The sequence below is a fragment of the Nymphaea colorata genome, chromosome 3 (assembly GCF_008831285.2).
Source record: "Nymphaea colorata isolate Beijing-Zhang1983 chromosome 3, ASM883128v2, whole genome shotgun sequence".
Lineage (NCBI taxonomy): Eukaryota > Viridiplantae > Streptophyta > Magnoliopsida > Nymphaeales > Nymphaeaceae > Nymphaea > Nymphaea colorata.
Window position 1 is genome coordinate 14,454,780 of NC_045140.1, and position 14,918 is coordinate 14,469,697.

The 14,918-nt window shown below is 40.0% G+C and overlaps 1 protein-coding gene across 2 annotated transcripts; it reads right to left on the reverse strand.

The window, feature by feature from the left end:
• Positions 1-911: 911 nt before the first annotated feature.
• LOC116250482 (protein TIC 21, chloroplastic-like) lies at positions 912-12,543 on the reverse strand. 2 transcript variants are annotated; one of them, XM_031624118.2, is made up of 5 exons: positions 12,148-12,543; positions 10,722-10,979; positions 2,547-2,750; positions 1,391-1,543; positions 912-1,140 (listed from the first exon to the last, which is right to left on the reverse strand). In XM_031624118.2, exons 1-4 carry the CDS (start codon positions 12,421-12,423, stop codon positions 1,433-1,435), a joined length of 849 nt encoding a protein of 282 aa, XP_031479978.1. In that variant the 5' UTR covers positions 12,424-12,543; the 3' UTR covers positions 912-1,140; positions 1,391-1,432. The 2 variants fall into 2 exon arrangements, with proteins under 2 accessions (XP_031479978.1, XP_031479979.1); XM_031624119.2 differs by having other exon boundaries at positions 912-1,149.
• Positions 12,544-14,918: the final 2,375 nt, after the last annotated feature.

A 14,918-nucleotide genomic window follows, 5' to 3' on the forward strand; every position in this document is an offset into this window, starting at 1 on the left:
TGTGGTTGTCGAAGTGTCATGAGCTCGTGATGCGTGTTAAGTTTTAATAAGTGGGAGCTGACGAATATTGACCTCGGACATGATCTGCATTACTTCTTGCTAGATTCTTGGCAATGGATGTTAATCTTCTTGGTTTCTTGTGCAGTTTGGCAGTTTCCCATCTGAGATAGATTACTCTAGATGGAGAACAAATTTTCGTCCCAATATCAGGGACTATTTTCCTGGCTGATGGAGTTTTAATTAAGTTAATCGTTGTTTACCCTTTTTTCCATATCACGGACATACGATCTTTGAATGATGTCCTGGATGGTACCGGTAGGTCTCCTATGCCATGAACGCCAAAAGATGGTCACAATCAAGATGGCACATATAACTTCTTAGCCGATATTGCGATGCTGTCCAATCCAATTGGTGTTTCTCCAAGAAAAACAAGAATACAAGGAAACCTGCCTATATTGCCTGGTGCATGTTACAGCTTTCAACAGTAACCGAAAGCATCATTAAGGAAGATTGTTGTGTCCGGGGGCTTAAAGCAGAAGAGTTCTACTTAGTAAAATACGACCGAGTACATTGCTTTGATTTATTTGATGATTCTTCTTGGTGTGGCTTTTGTGCATTCTGGTAAACGAATGTGTGGAACCGGTCAGAGGAACAAATTGTGCATGTGCATGCAACCACGGGTCCACAGGGTCGAGTTGCTTCTCAGGAAAGAAAGTTCTACTCACCAGGACACAACGATGGTTGTGCAATTTGGACGATCAAGTCTTCTGCTCACAACATTAAGTGATAAAAATTCACCGTCAGCTTTAGACTTTGTAAACCATGAATTTGGAGAAACCCTATATAGCCAAGTGTTACTAAATGCTATTTAGGCTGTCCTGGTATGTTGTTGCCAAAAGAAGAATCGCCCGTAAAAAGGATGGAATCTTTATACACTGAACATTATCACTAATCCCGCTTTTTGAGTAAAATGAGAAGCAGATGGTAAAAGATGAAACATTTCACGACCACTTGTCACAATAACATGCAGTTAAGAGATTGCAGATCTTGAACAATCTAACCCAAATATCTTCAGACATGGAGCGACCATGAAACTTTACGCATCCTGGTTGTAGCATTTATCCATCATCGACTGATCCCCTGTGGAAACTGTCACAGTTAAGGACAATATTGAAGTAATTAAAATTTTCACATAATCATTTTCATAAGATAATTAGGAAGCCTCACGCTCCAGACATTTTACAGACACCATTTGCCTGTTAGCAGTTAGAACATGTTTCCAATCAAAATCCCAATCAAATTAATAAATGCTGATGTTATTGACAGAAGTTCCTCATTGAACTTATGAGAATTACAGTAACTGCAATTGATGATAGATTAGTTTTCTTACCTGACAGCTAATGCATCTTCTTGCCAGCCAATTCACAGACAGCTATGCAACCTTAGGTATCACAACACCTTCAGCTGGTAAGGACACCGAACGTAGTAGTTCCAATGAGAAAAGGATCCCTAAGAAATGAGAAAGGATAGTGTTTGCAGAAGCCTGAAAAATGAAAAAGAAAACATAGATACCGTTCAGGAAGCATAGAAATTAATCACCAAATGAAACCTATAAAAACTGTAAGAAGAAAAACAAAGGTTGCTCAAAACAGTCCAACTCTTACCACTATATTAGCTAAATACAGTTTGTTGAACCACATATGAAACCCTTGCAATGTTCATTTAAGATTCAGACTAGAAAGAAGATGCTGCACATCAAATTTGCTATACTTTCGCAAACTCTGATTAAGAAGCTTTATAGAATTCAAGTCCTTGACATTATCAGCTCTTCCTTTCTCTCCGGTAGAGTGCCCATATCCAGGGAAAGAACAAATACAAGTAGAACAAATACAAGTACGGTTAACACCGACAAAGAATGGAGAGGTATGACAGAGTTTTAGGTGGAATTAACCATGTTGATTGTGGAGATGGGATACAAATATTTTCTGCCGTTTGTGTGAATATAAGGGAGGATGGTATATGGGCCACGCTGGAAGGGGGAATGGAGCATTATGTGATAAACCCTACGATATATGATATGAATGACCTCATTTAGTTTAAGGATATAGCATGTAAACCTCATGATTTTAGCTTGAAACATAAGCCTTGATGAAGTTGAGGACCTCTGTGTGTACAGCATAAGAACCCCTGCTGCTGGCTATTGTTCTTGGATAATTTAAATAGACATATAAGCCCAAGGAATAGGCTTCTCCACCAAGCTAATAACATTGCATATTTTTCACTGCCAAATATGAGTACTCTGGACAGCTAGCATCTATTATTGCCTTTTTCATCAGTCAATTCAGCAATAAAACAATACTTAGTAATTTTTACACATCATATGAGTCCAAATACACATCAAGCAACGTGGTCAACAGATTTAGCAGAGACCTATGATTTGAAGCTAATAAAAAAGCATGTCAAATATTACAAGAATATAAAATTTATGCATACAATAATGTTCAAAAGAATAATCTTTTTCACAGACAAGTGATGTGGATCTTTACCTGCACCAGAAAGACATCTAAGGCTAAAACAGGGCTAGAGCCTGGAGCGATCCCTTGGTAGTATGGATTCGTTGAGGACGTGAGTGCTTTAGCCACCAAAGTTCCAACAGTAGCTTGCATGCCAAGAATTGCCGCACCCATTCCTAGAAGATTTATGATTATACCATTTTTTAAGCTCCTGACCACTTCAACACGTGGAGGTGCCTAAAAAACGTGCAAGAAATTCAGTATTAAGACTCTTAAGAGAGCATGGATGAAAACTCCAATTTGAACAGAAGCATCAGCTTTCATCGTTAACATTGTATCAAAGAAAGGGAATTAGAACTGCAAACATCAATACATTGATCAGAAGTAGCCAAGATGAAGAGAAACACAGTTATCGCATTGCAGGTCCTCTTATGGACACATGAGAGAGATTGACTTCTTCAAATAAAAGGTCTAACATTCTACCCATCTGATCGCCAAAAAATAAAAAAATAAAGTCCAACTATAAGGTTAAAGGATATGAAGATTATATCACTTTTTGTTTCAGAAGCTCACATACATGCAAACTGCAAAGAGTCAAAGACATTTAATCATTGTTCAAGATTGTTTTTCTTATTCCTACTTTAAAGTTTTCTCGTAATTAATCAAAGAGCACGACCCATAAAGTTTAAACAATTGAAGAAGATGGTGGAAGCAAACAAAAGTTATATAATGATATCAGACGGCTGTTCATGTCAGCCAAGCCAAGGCTAGTGTATGTAGGAAGAGCCATGTAAATTTTCCACTTAACAAAGATATCATCATAGTGGGCAATATCCAACAGAAAAAGAGAGATCTGAAAAAACTTTACAAGAAAATTAGTTGAATACTATTTTTGGTAATTTAATCCACACAAAAGCAGGAAAAAAGCAAGGTTCTAAAACCCAGTGACTTGGGACTCGACTCGGAGTGAATTGACTCGTGACTTGCCGGTTCAACTCAATCACTGGGCCTGGTCTTGACAACTTAGTTTTTGCATAAAGTATATTTTCATATGTATAAAATAGTGCTTGTGATTCATTATAAGACCGATATATTACATGTAACATGCAAAACAATATTTATGCATATATATATATGCACGCACGTGTCTCTATGTGTGCATATATTTATATGTATTACACTGAAAATTTGATATAACATATGCCTTTGCTATCCCTTATAAATACATCTGTCAGTGTTGTACGTATCATATGATACGAGGCCGTATCGTTTACAAAATATGATACGATACGATACACTCCCTATATCGTAAATAGGGGTGTATATTGTATCGTGCCTGTATTGTACGATACGTACGATAAAGGCCCTCGTATCGTACGATACAGTGCGATATGCCCCGTATTGTACGATACGGGCTCATTTCAAAAAAGGGGGGCTCGAATCTCCCTTTTTCGTGTTTTCTGTTACGAGAGAGAGAGAGAGGCAGCAAAAAGTTATCTTGCATTACGTGACCCTAATCTCTATTAAGAGATTAGGGTTAGGGAAAATTACAAGAGAAGTCCACTAAAAGTAACAAAACATTTAAAGAGACCTTCCCTAACTTCCTAATATTTCAGAAAACCCCTTTTTTGTATCTTTAACACTCCCCCTCAAGCTGGAGCATATATGTCAATCATGCTCAGCTTGTTACAACATCTCAGGAAATCGCCTATGGGAAGAGCTTTAGTGAGAATATCTGCTGCCTGATCTTCTGAGGAGACATGAATAGTGCTAACAATTCCTCCTTGAACTAAGTCCCGAATATAGTGGCAATCCACTTCAATGTGTTTAGTCCGCTCATGGAAGACAGGATTGTTAGCGATATATGTAGCTGCCTTGTTGTCACAATACATCTTCATTGGGAGATTCACTGAGACATCCAACTCTACAAGTAGTGATCTAACCCATGACATTTCAGCCACAGTTTGAGCCATAGCCCTATATTCTGACTCAGCACTAGAACGAGCCACAACATTCTGCTTCTTGCTCCTCCAGGAAATAAGATTACCGCCCACAAAGACACAAAACCCGGTAGTAGACTTCCTATCATCTACAGATCCAGCATAATCAGCATCACTATACGCCTCGATGTCAACACATTCTCCTTTCTTGAACCATAGCCCCTTTCCCGGGGCTGATTTCAAGTATCTTACAATCATTAGAGCTGCATCCCAGTGAACTTTTCGGGGTTTTTCCATGAATTGGCTCAACTTATTCACAGCAAAGCTAATGTCGGGACGAGTGACAGTCAAATATAACAGTTTCCCTATCAGAGATCTGTAAGATCTAGAGTCAAACGGCTCTGAGTCATCATCATGTATATGAATGCGAGGATTCATGGGAAGTGTGGCAGGTTTAGCCCCCAATAGTCCTGTTTCCTGTAGAAGATCAAGAGCATATTTCCTTTGAGACACTACAACTCCTTTATTACTACGAGCCACCTCAATACCAAGAAAATAACGAAGTTGTCCAAGGTCTTTCGTAACAAAGTGTTGCTGTAAAAACTCCTTTGTTTGAGCTATCTCTTGATCATTTTCCCCTGTAAGAACAATATCATCCACGTAGACAATCAATATCACAAGTCCTGCTGAGCCTCGCTTGATAAACAATGAGTGATCAAGTTGGGATCGGCTAAATCCACACTTAGATAACACTTCAGTAAGCTTTTGGAACCATGCACGGGGACTCTGTTTGAGTCCATAAATAGCCTTCTTTAACTTGCATACCTTGGAACACTCCCCTTGTCGCTCAAAACCAGGTGGTTGCTGCATATAAACAATTTCAGAAAGGTCTCCATACAGAAAGGCATTTTTGACATCCAATTGAAAAAGAGGCCACTCTCGTTGGACAGCAAGAGAGATAATCAAGCGAATAGTGCCCAACCGGGCCACAGGCGAAAAGGTCTCAAAGAAGTCAACACCATAAGTCTGAGTATAACCTTTTGCGACAAGACGGGCCTTGAACCTTTCAACTGACCCATCAGAATGATACTTGATGGTGAATACCCATCGTGAGCCAACCACATCACAGCGTGTTGGGGGGTCTACCAAATCCCAAGTCTCCCGAGAAAGAAGAGCATCCATTTCCTCCTGCATAGCTTGTCGCCAACGTGGATCTAACAGGGCGTGATTGTGCGAGGACGGGATAACATGACTAGATAAAGCTTGATCAAATTGTACTAAGTGTGTACTCAGATGAGCAGTAGAGACCGAATTAGATATAGGATGTAAGGTACACTGTCGCTTGCCCTTGCGAATAGCAATAGGGAGATCTGCTGCAGAATAGTCATCACTTAAACCTGAGTCAGTCTTATCAGTAGAGCTTACCTCTTGAGACGATGCTGGTGGACGGTCGAGAGAGGGACCTAGACGACGAGTGTAAACCAACGGAGGCTCAAGAAAACGTTCATGTGACCTAGGTTGAGATGATGGAAATGACTCAAGTGACACTGGTGGAATAGGAAGAGGTATAGGTGCATGCATCTCAGATGAAGAGGGACTTGACGGAGGGAAATAAGGACGAGACTCAAAGAAGGTAACATCCGCACTGATAATGTCTTTCTTGGTCACGGGATCAAAGCATTTGTATCCCTTTTGATTAGCTGAATAGCCAATAAAGATACATTTGATAGCTTGGGCAGCCAGTTTGCTTTTGTTCGGGCCTAGGATATGTGCGAAGCAAGTGCATCCAAAAACTTTGGGAGGTAAATGAAATAATGAACGCCCTGGATATAGAATTTGAATTGGAATACGGTCTTGAATGGAGGAAGAGGGTAATCTATTAATGAGGTAACACGCAGTAAGGATAGCATCACCCCAAAAATAGGCAGGCATGTGAGAATGTAACATGAGGGTACGAGCTACGTTTAGGAGTTGCCGATGTTTGCGTTCGGCTACACCATTCTGTTGGGACGTATGTGGACAAGTATATTGAGGTCGAATTCCATGGTCGGCATAAAACTGAAGTAGAATGGAAGACTTGAATTCAAGAGCATTATCAGTGCGAATATTTTTGACAATGAATCCAAACTGAGTTTTTATTTCCTTGATAAATTTTTGAAGAATACATATGACTTCAGATCTTTCCCTTAACAAGAAAACCCAACTGACTCTAGTAAAATCATCAACTAGAACAAGATAATATCGAAAACATGATCGAAAAGGAACCCGACTAGGACCCCATACATCCACATGAATGAGATCAAAAGGACTCTGACTCGATGGACTCTGACTCGAAGGAAAGCTGCTCCGTGTATGCTTGCCCAACTGGCAGGCATCACATAAGAAGGACTCTGATGCAGGAATGTCTGGAAACATGCGACGAAGTTTTGGTACGGACGGATGACCCAATCTGAGATGCCATTGGAAGGGAGAAGGCTTGGAAGGGACTGAAGATGCAGCAACATCAACTGGGATTGACAAAAAATAAAGGCCCTCACGCTCATGGCCGCCACCAATCATCTTCCCAGTTGGTAAGTCCTGAAAAGAACAAGAGTCAGATTCAAAAATGACTTTACATTGTAAATCGATAGCTAGCTGCTTCACAGATATCAAATTAACAGGAAACTGAGGTGCATATAGCACATGTGTAATAGTGCCTAAATGTGGAAGATAAATATCACCGCTACCCAAAACAGGGGACAACTTGCCATCAGCCAGCTTAACATACTGTGGTGTAGAAAATCTGACAAATGATGAAAAATTTTGTGGTTGATTACAACAATGTCTAGAAGCGCCCGAGTCTATCATCCATGTCATACCTGGATCAGCAGTAGGAGCACCAACAGAGAATGCTGAATCTACAACAGCAGCATTGGTAGATGTAGAGGCAGATGTAGAGCCAGACCTCTGAGCAAGAACACGATCATATTCATCCTTACTTAGGTTAAGAGAATATGACATAGATATAGAAGGATCAGTAGAAGACTCAACCATAGATATTGTTGCCTTTGAATGAGTTGCCTGGGATGAAGAAGGACCTCTGCTTGTGGTGATTCTACCTCCACCACGTCCAGGGGAAACATTAGACCTGAGGTGAGGATGTTTGTCCCAACAACGGTCCTCTAGATGACCAATTTTGCCACAATAAGAGCACTGAAATCTGCCACGTCCAGCACCACGGCCCGTACCACGCCCCCTAGTGCCTCCAAAAGAACTAGGGCCCCGTCCTCCTGATATCACAAGTGCAGAGACTGGTATGTCATGCGTAGTCTGAGAAAGAGTGGCTGCAAAGCGACTCAGCCTATTATACGTGTCTGCTAAATCTGGAAGTTCACTGCCTGTTAGAATTTGAGACTTTGCCACAGAGTATTCTGAAGATAGGCCAGATAAGAACTTTGCCACCATACCAGTCTCAACGTGTGATGCATAACAATGCTGGCAAGGTGGGCGAAGAGCCTTTAACCGTTCATATGCAGCAGTCAAAGTAGCAAAATATTGAGATAGGTCCTGATCCCCTTGTCGAATGTTGCATAACTCCTCTTCTAGTTGTAGGATCTTGATTACATTAGTGGCATGCGAGTATGTCTTTCTCAAGAAAGACCACATATCCTTGGCCTTGGTATAATATGCAATAGTTGGGGCTATATGAGACTCCACACTATTCATAATCCAAGACATAACAATATAATTATCTTCATCCCACGCAGCATATATTCCTTTTTTCTCAATAGGTTCATCCTCCTCAAGAATATATTTCTTCCTATGACCAGCCACCGACATTATGAATACCCTAGACCATATTTCATAATTTGAGCCATTAAGTTTCATCGTGGTTCCATAAGAGAATGAATTCCCAGCCATCTTGTAGTCAGTAGACCCTTCAGATTTACTGTTTTCAGCCATAGTAAATAAAGAAGACCAGATTGACGCAAACGTTTAAAGAAGGAGGGCTAGGAAATTACTGTCACTTCAGATCTGATTTAGCCGATGACAAAAACAAGAATGAACTCCCAACGACTGAAGACTGTTGCTCCCAACGACTGAAGACTGCTGCCACTTATAACAGCAGCTAGTTCTCATAAAACTTCCTGTCCACGTGTCAAAGAAAGCCACGAAATCAAACAAAAACTTGTACTAAGGATCAGCAACAGTCCTCACGCAGCCTTTCTTTACTGAATTTGTATCCACGATCTATAGAAAAAAAAATCTGATCATATTCAAAAACCTGAATTTATAAGCAGCACATAGACTCCACAAAGCATCCACAACACCTCACGCAGCTTGACTTTACCGAAACTGTATTTACGATCATCACAAACCACAGCGTCACACGTCACGCTGCATCCACAATAGTCTCTTCATACGACCAATATGAGGATCTGATCACGCCTTCCACATAGGCGTGATCAGGTCCTCCTTCTCACGGCACGCCCAACCCCTATTCCCTCACTGTCTCCTTATTGGGTGATAAGAGGGAATAAGGAGTAGAGGTGACAAGGGAGAGAACGAGAGAAAAAAAAAAAGGAACGAACTCACTTGGCTGTTCGTCGGAGAAGATGGTGATCGCCGGAGAAGGTCACCGGAAAGTGCACTCTGCCGTCGACACCCACACCCGCTCTGATACCATGTTACGAGAGAGAGAGAGAGGCAGCAAAAAGTTATCTTGCATTACGTGACCCTAATCTCTATTAAGAGATTAGGGTTAGGGAAAATTACAAGAGAAGTCCACTAAAAGTAACAAAACATTTAAAGAGACCTTCCCTAACTTCCTAATATTTCAGAAAACCCCTTTTTTGTATCTTTAACATTTTCTTTATAAAAACCCGCCCTCTTTCCGTTGGGAGGGAAGAGGTTTTTTTAAATCGTGAAGATGAAAATGAAGAAGATGGTGATGAGGATGAGAATGAATATGATGAAGATTATGAATGAGAGTTGAGAGTGCTTTCATTTTATATGTATTTGACATTGAACATTTTCACAATTTCATTATCATCTTGTGATGTAATACATAACATCTAAAACTTGTTTTTTGATGTGGTATCTTATAGACTTATGGACCTTATGACTTATGAATCTATGGTTATGAAATTATGATATACGTTATACGTTATGTAATTGTTGACTTGTTGTGCTTTGTAGATTGATATTGTTATGAATTTTGATGTTTACGAATGATGAACCGTAACTTTATAGCAATAATAAGTCTATCATTTTGTAAAACATGTTTTTTATGAAGAACATATTATTCTTGATTTTTACTGAATTTTTCGATTTTTTTATTTTTTTTATTTAAAAAAAACGATACGGTTACGATACGTTACGATATTTTATGATATGGCGCATCTTAAAGTCAGACCGATACGGCTTACGATACGTTTTTTACAACATTGACATTTGTACATGTAATATGTACACTTTAATTATATCCATAGACCATTCACCAAAACTGAGATGACTTCGCCTGGTCATGACAATTCCTGAATTTCCATTTTTGACCCGGTTGAGGACAGAGTCACCGAGTCTACCAAGTTGAGTTGACTCAGCTGGGTTTCTAAATATTGGAAAAGAGAAGCTTCAGGTTCCAGAGTCAGCTCCAAATCATTTGTCAGACCAATCCATATATCACGACTTTTTTGTAAGTTTAACAATTTTGTTCTCTCTCTCTCTCTCTCTCTCTCTCTCTCTTCTCTTAGTGGAGCAACCTAATAAGGTCCCAGTTTTTCAGCTTGCGGCATCTCATATCAACCTGGCAGTAGTATAACAAAAGGCAGTAGTATAACAAAAGGCATGACCATCTAAAAGCATGGACTTTGATGGACCAAGAAAAGTTATCCCTGTTATGTTTCTTCTGTATCCTACCCAACACTCTGACTTCTGAGATTAACTTCTCTGAAAGGCTAATGTGAGGGCATATTAGCATCCCCATGAATGCCAACAAGGATTTTGTCTTATCCATGCTTCCCCCAAATGATTTTGTTTGTTGAAATAACTTCAGACAGGCGGTTATCCCTTACCAAAGCAAGTGATAAACATAAAGAAGCAAGTGGTTCATGGAAGTGAATGAAAGAAAAAAAATGGCATCATAAAAGATAAGGGGACATAGCAAGCAATGAGTTAGCAAAGAATTCCTACCATTAGTTTAAGATAATTAATCACATGGCTGTCCCAGATATTGTTGAAAGTCCATTATCAAAGAGGGGACAAGAATATCTGTAAGAGATCAACCAACCTTTGCAGGATCATTAGCTGCCCTACGGAGCCTGTCAGACAAACGAATATAGCCAAAGGACCAGAATACTGATAAAAAGGCTGCTGCCATGCCTCCCGCAGTAGCATAAAAGGTAGCTGGTGATGTAACCTTTCCCGTAATGACAACAGAGAATGCTAAAATCACAGCAGCTACAACAGTGCACACAAACTGCCCCCAGAAACCAAGATTGCCTAGCCTTTTGAAATACCGAGAAGTACTTTCCAGCCTCTTGGAAACCTGAATAAGTGAAATTACATTGGCTAATCAATCAGTCAAATCTTGCTTAGACGACAATTTTCACACGATGGCAACCAGATGCTTCACTAGTTTGGGCACTTGATGAAACTTGCACTTCGATCTAACATGTAATAATTATCTTTGATGATAATTCTTGTTGATGACAAAGACATGGAATCAGGGCTAAAGTCATTGCTTGTCAGTTCTCAAGGACGAAACTTTGTTACCAAAGCAAAGTGATGGAATAGTAAAAGGTATACATAATCTAACAAAAACATGGTTCTTTGCTATCAGTCAATCATATTCCCACACTAATAGTGTAGACTGTAAGGCTATTAAGATCAAACTCAAAAGGTGTCAGTAATGTAATTAGTTTAGTAACTTAGTTCCTACAAAAAAGGAAGTTATGTTTCTATTTAAATTGTGAAAGTGCGTTCTTCTTTTTAATCCTAGTAAGCCACCAGTAATCACTTAGAAGTCATGCTAATACAATTCGGTTGGTAACAGCAAGACTGACAATTCAAAAATCATCCCCATCTTGACGAAATGTAATAGAGCAATTTCAGATGGAACATGGCGGCACAATCAACACCGGCAAAACAAGATTAATATCACAAATCATGAGCAAATGGGGGAGGACATGAAGCTATAGGACATATGAACTTATATGTCCGAAGGGACTTATTTATCCAGGAAAATGACATAAGTTCAGCCATCATAAACTTTTCTTTTTCCTGCCAGATATATTCGACATGCTTCCAGTTCCAGGTTTTCAAGAATTAGTAGCTTCTCTCAGTCAATACCAACCTCTAGTTAAAATTAGAAATAGAGCTTTTTTCCGTTTATAAGACATTAGTAGCTTCTCTCCCGGTGTACATTCTAGGCGCTCTCTACGTGTATTTTGTAGCCACTCTTAGGTGCTTTCCCCGTGCATCTCGTACGCCCTCTAAGATAGGCGCTCTCCCGGTGCATCTTCCTAGCGAATTCAAACTATTTCAAGTGTACGTTTAAAAAAATCCACTTACCAGAAGGAGATCATACTTTCGACGGCATACCCATTATCAAGAGAAGAAGTAAACCCCCCAGTCTTAGGTATGCACGGAAAACATTACATGCAAATAAATAAAGGCAAGCAAAAGAAAAGAAAAGAGAGAAAGGGAAAGGGTACCTGTGCAAGTTTTGCCCTATCGGACTCTTCACCAGGCGAAGGGGATGGAACGGAAGAAGCGGAATCGGAAGAGGCATGAAGAGCAGAAGAGGAGCAACGGAAAGGGCGGAGAGGAGAAAAGGACAGGGTTGGTGTCATTGTTGTTGGGGCGCTAGCAAGATGAAAAGGAGGAGAGACGAAATGGGGAGCTCTTGGTATGTGAGAATGTCGAGCTGGAAGAGGAGAGGCAGCAATGGAAGGCCTTCCCGGCCATGAGAGCGCCCCCGCCAGCATCATTTGCCAACACCACCACTGTCTCCAAAGCAACTCACACAGGCAGAGAGACAAAGAGAGAGAGAGAAGTCACGACCCGAAATTGCTCAAGTGAAGTCCATACCCACAATTGGATCAAGCGAAGTCCATACCCACAATTGGAGCAAGTCTAAACCAAATAAACGTTCTGAGAATGGGGATGCACGGAACCGGCTGTGACGTGACGGTCCAGATTTTCCCACCACCCGATTCTCCCCTTCGAGACAGCCACGTGGACGGCTCTGGTTTCCGCTTTGGGGTGTTGATGTCTTTTTCCCGTATTTAGCTCAATTTAGATCTCGCTTCTTACGTACTTTGACTTTAGCCAAGTCCAGATCCGAACTTTCCCCTCTCGAATAGGAGAGCGAGCAAGAAGAGATCGACAGCTCGAATCGAGTAGCCATATCAATAACTCTTTTTTTTTTTCTTCTAAGTTCATATTCAGGGGAAAGAAAAGAGAAACAACTCAAAACTATGATGTACAAGTTGACACTTGAAAGAATCGAAAGATATGAATAATTTTTCTCTTCAATTTCAGAAAATTCTAACCATACCTCTCATATATAGAAAAGAATAGCGCGAGGAAATCAATAATGGTATGATGAATAAAAATCCAATACCGTAGTCCGTATCAGAACTGTATTTGCCATATATAACTCTAAAAGTATCTGTATTTTGTTTGATAGGCTAGCATTAGTTTGGACCCAGTTCTGTTTCTTAAAGCCAGTCACTATACGTGGGATTGCTGTCAACGGTTCCTGCGGAAACCAGATCCAGGTCTTTCTGCATTCAGCCAGAAAATGACCAGTTCAAATTCCACAATTCGCTTCAAAGTTCAAACTACATCGGCCAAGATCGAATTTCAAATCCCAGCCGTAAGGTCAAATTACACTAAAAAACATACTGGTCACATACTGTTCTATAAACCTGCCCTAAAAGTTATGATAGATTCATGAAATACTGTAGGTTATAGTATTTAACGAATCTGCCTAAAATTTTATGACATGTTCATCAAACCGTATGCAACTCTTCCATTAGGAACGGGAATAGTAACAAATTCTTCCGTGAATATGCTATGTAACAGTCTTCCATGAATTTATGGAACTTACTGTTCTCATTGCAAAGGACCCTTAAACCTACATGTAAAACTCGGGGGGTAAAAGAGGTCAGGTTAGATATTTTCTTCCAAATTGAGGTTCAAAAATTTTGTCCTGGTAAGTGGGATTCTGCTTCATCATCTTCAGTTTTCTGACAGTCGACTGCAGTCTTCATGAAGGGCCGGGATCCACTTGTTTTGCCTCATTAGATGTCCATTTTCCTTTGGTTTGCAGAGTTAAGACGGTAAGTAATAAAAACAGGCGCGGAGCAATATTTGAAGATTATTACATTAGTATTAGTTGATGGGATTCAAGAAAGGAATGTGAAGCGAAGACGAAGTCCAGAAATGGGACGCGAGTTTCCTGGTCGTTAACATGAGCTCAACTTGAGGTGGCACATGAGTTTCTTTAAATATACTTTTACCAGTTAGATTTTAGAAAAGTTTGTTTCGTATAATTGTTCATAATTTAGTATGGATGTATCATCTACAATTTAGCATAGCATTGATGCATCATGTACTGTTCTTTTTCTGGATCATTAGCATTTACATGTTGTCCAACTCTTCGTAAATCAGTATGTAGTCTAGAGATGCATTTGTATTAACTATTTTGTATAATCGTTAGTATAATATATCGAGCATTTCTTTCGAGAGTGTATAGATGTATTATGCAGCCAAGCAACCGCTTGATCGAGTTTAATTGTTGAGGGCACTACCCATTACCAAGTTAAAGCTATTTAGTACAACATCCCTTGATCGAGTTTAATTGTTGAGGGCACTATCCATTACCAAGTTAAAGCTATTTAGTACAACATCCCTTGATCGAGGTATGTAGACATCTGGTTTCTGTTTTCCAGGCGTAAAAGGTGAAGAATGTGAATTCACGAAGGATGGGAGCTTAGAAGCTCGTTCCAGTGATGATGGGCCTGGCAAACATTCCTTACAGCAAACGACCTCTGACTAAATGGGCTGGTTTTTTTTGGAGGTATGCCTGTCATTGACGAAGAAGGCACCCATGCACATGCCTTGCACTTTAGGATTGGACCATTCCTCAAAAAAAAAGAAGCAAATGCCTGGGGTCCTCCTTCTTCCCTTCGCCAAACCCCACCCAGCCTCTTCTCCTGCATTTAATAAACTGACAAGAAGCAACAAGATCTCAATGATTTAGATGGCTCTTAACTGATTCTTTTGTCATACTTCACTTAGTTTGGAGGAAGGAAATTATAATTCGTTTTGTTTTGTTTTGTTTTGTTCTTATTTCAATCACAGAATCTCTTCCTTGGCTGCAACAAGTTATAAATAACTACAGAAAGCAGAAAACTTTCAACGGCGGCTAAATAATTACAGCAGCATGTGATGATATGCTGGGAACGTGAATATCAGG

Excerpts from the sequence above, each read along its gene's own strand:
- LOC116250482 (XM_031624118.2), bottom strand. The coding sequence starts at position 12,423 with ATGATGCTGGCGGGGGCGCTCTCATGGCCGGGAAGGCCTTCCATTGCT. Across the intron at positions 2,751-10,721 it reads CAGCTAATGATCCTGCAAAG|GCACCTCCACGTGTTGAAGT; the intron begins GTTGGTTGATCT and ends CACGTTTTTTAG. Across the intron at positions 1,544-2,546 it reads TAGATGTCTTTCTGGTGCAG|GCTTCTGCAAACACTATCCT; the intron begins GTAAAGATCCAC and ends TTCATTTTTCAG.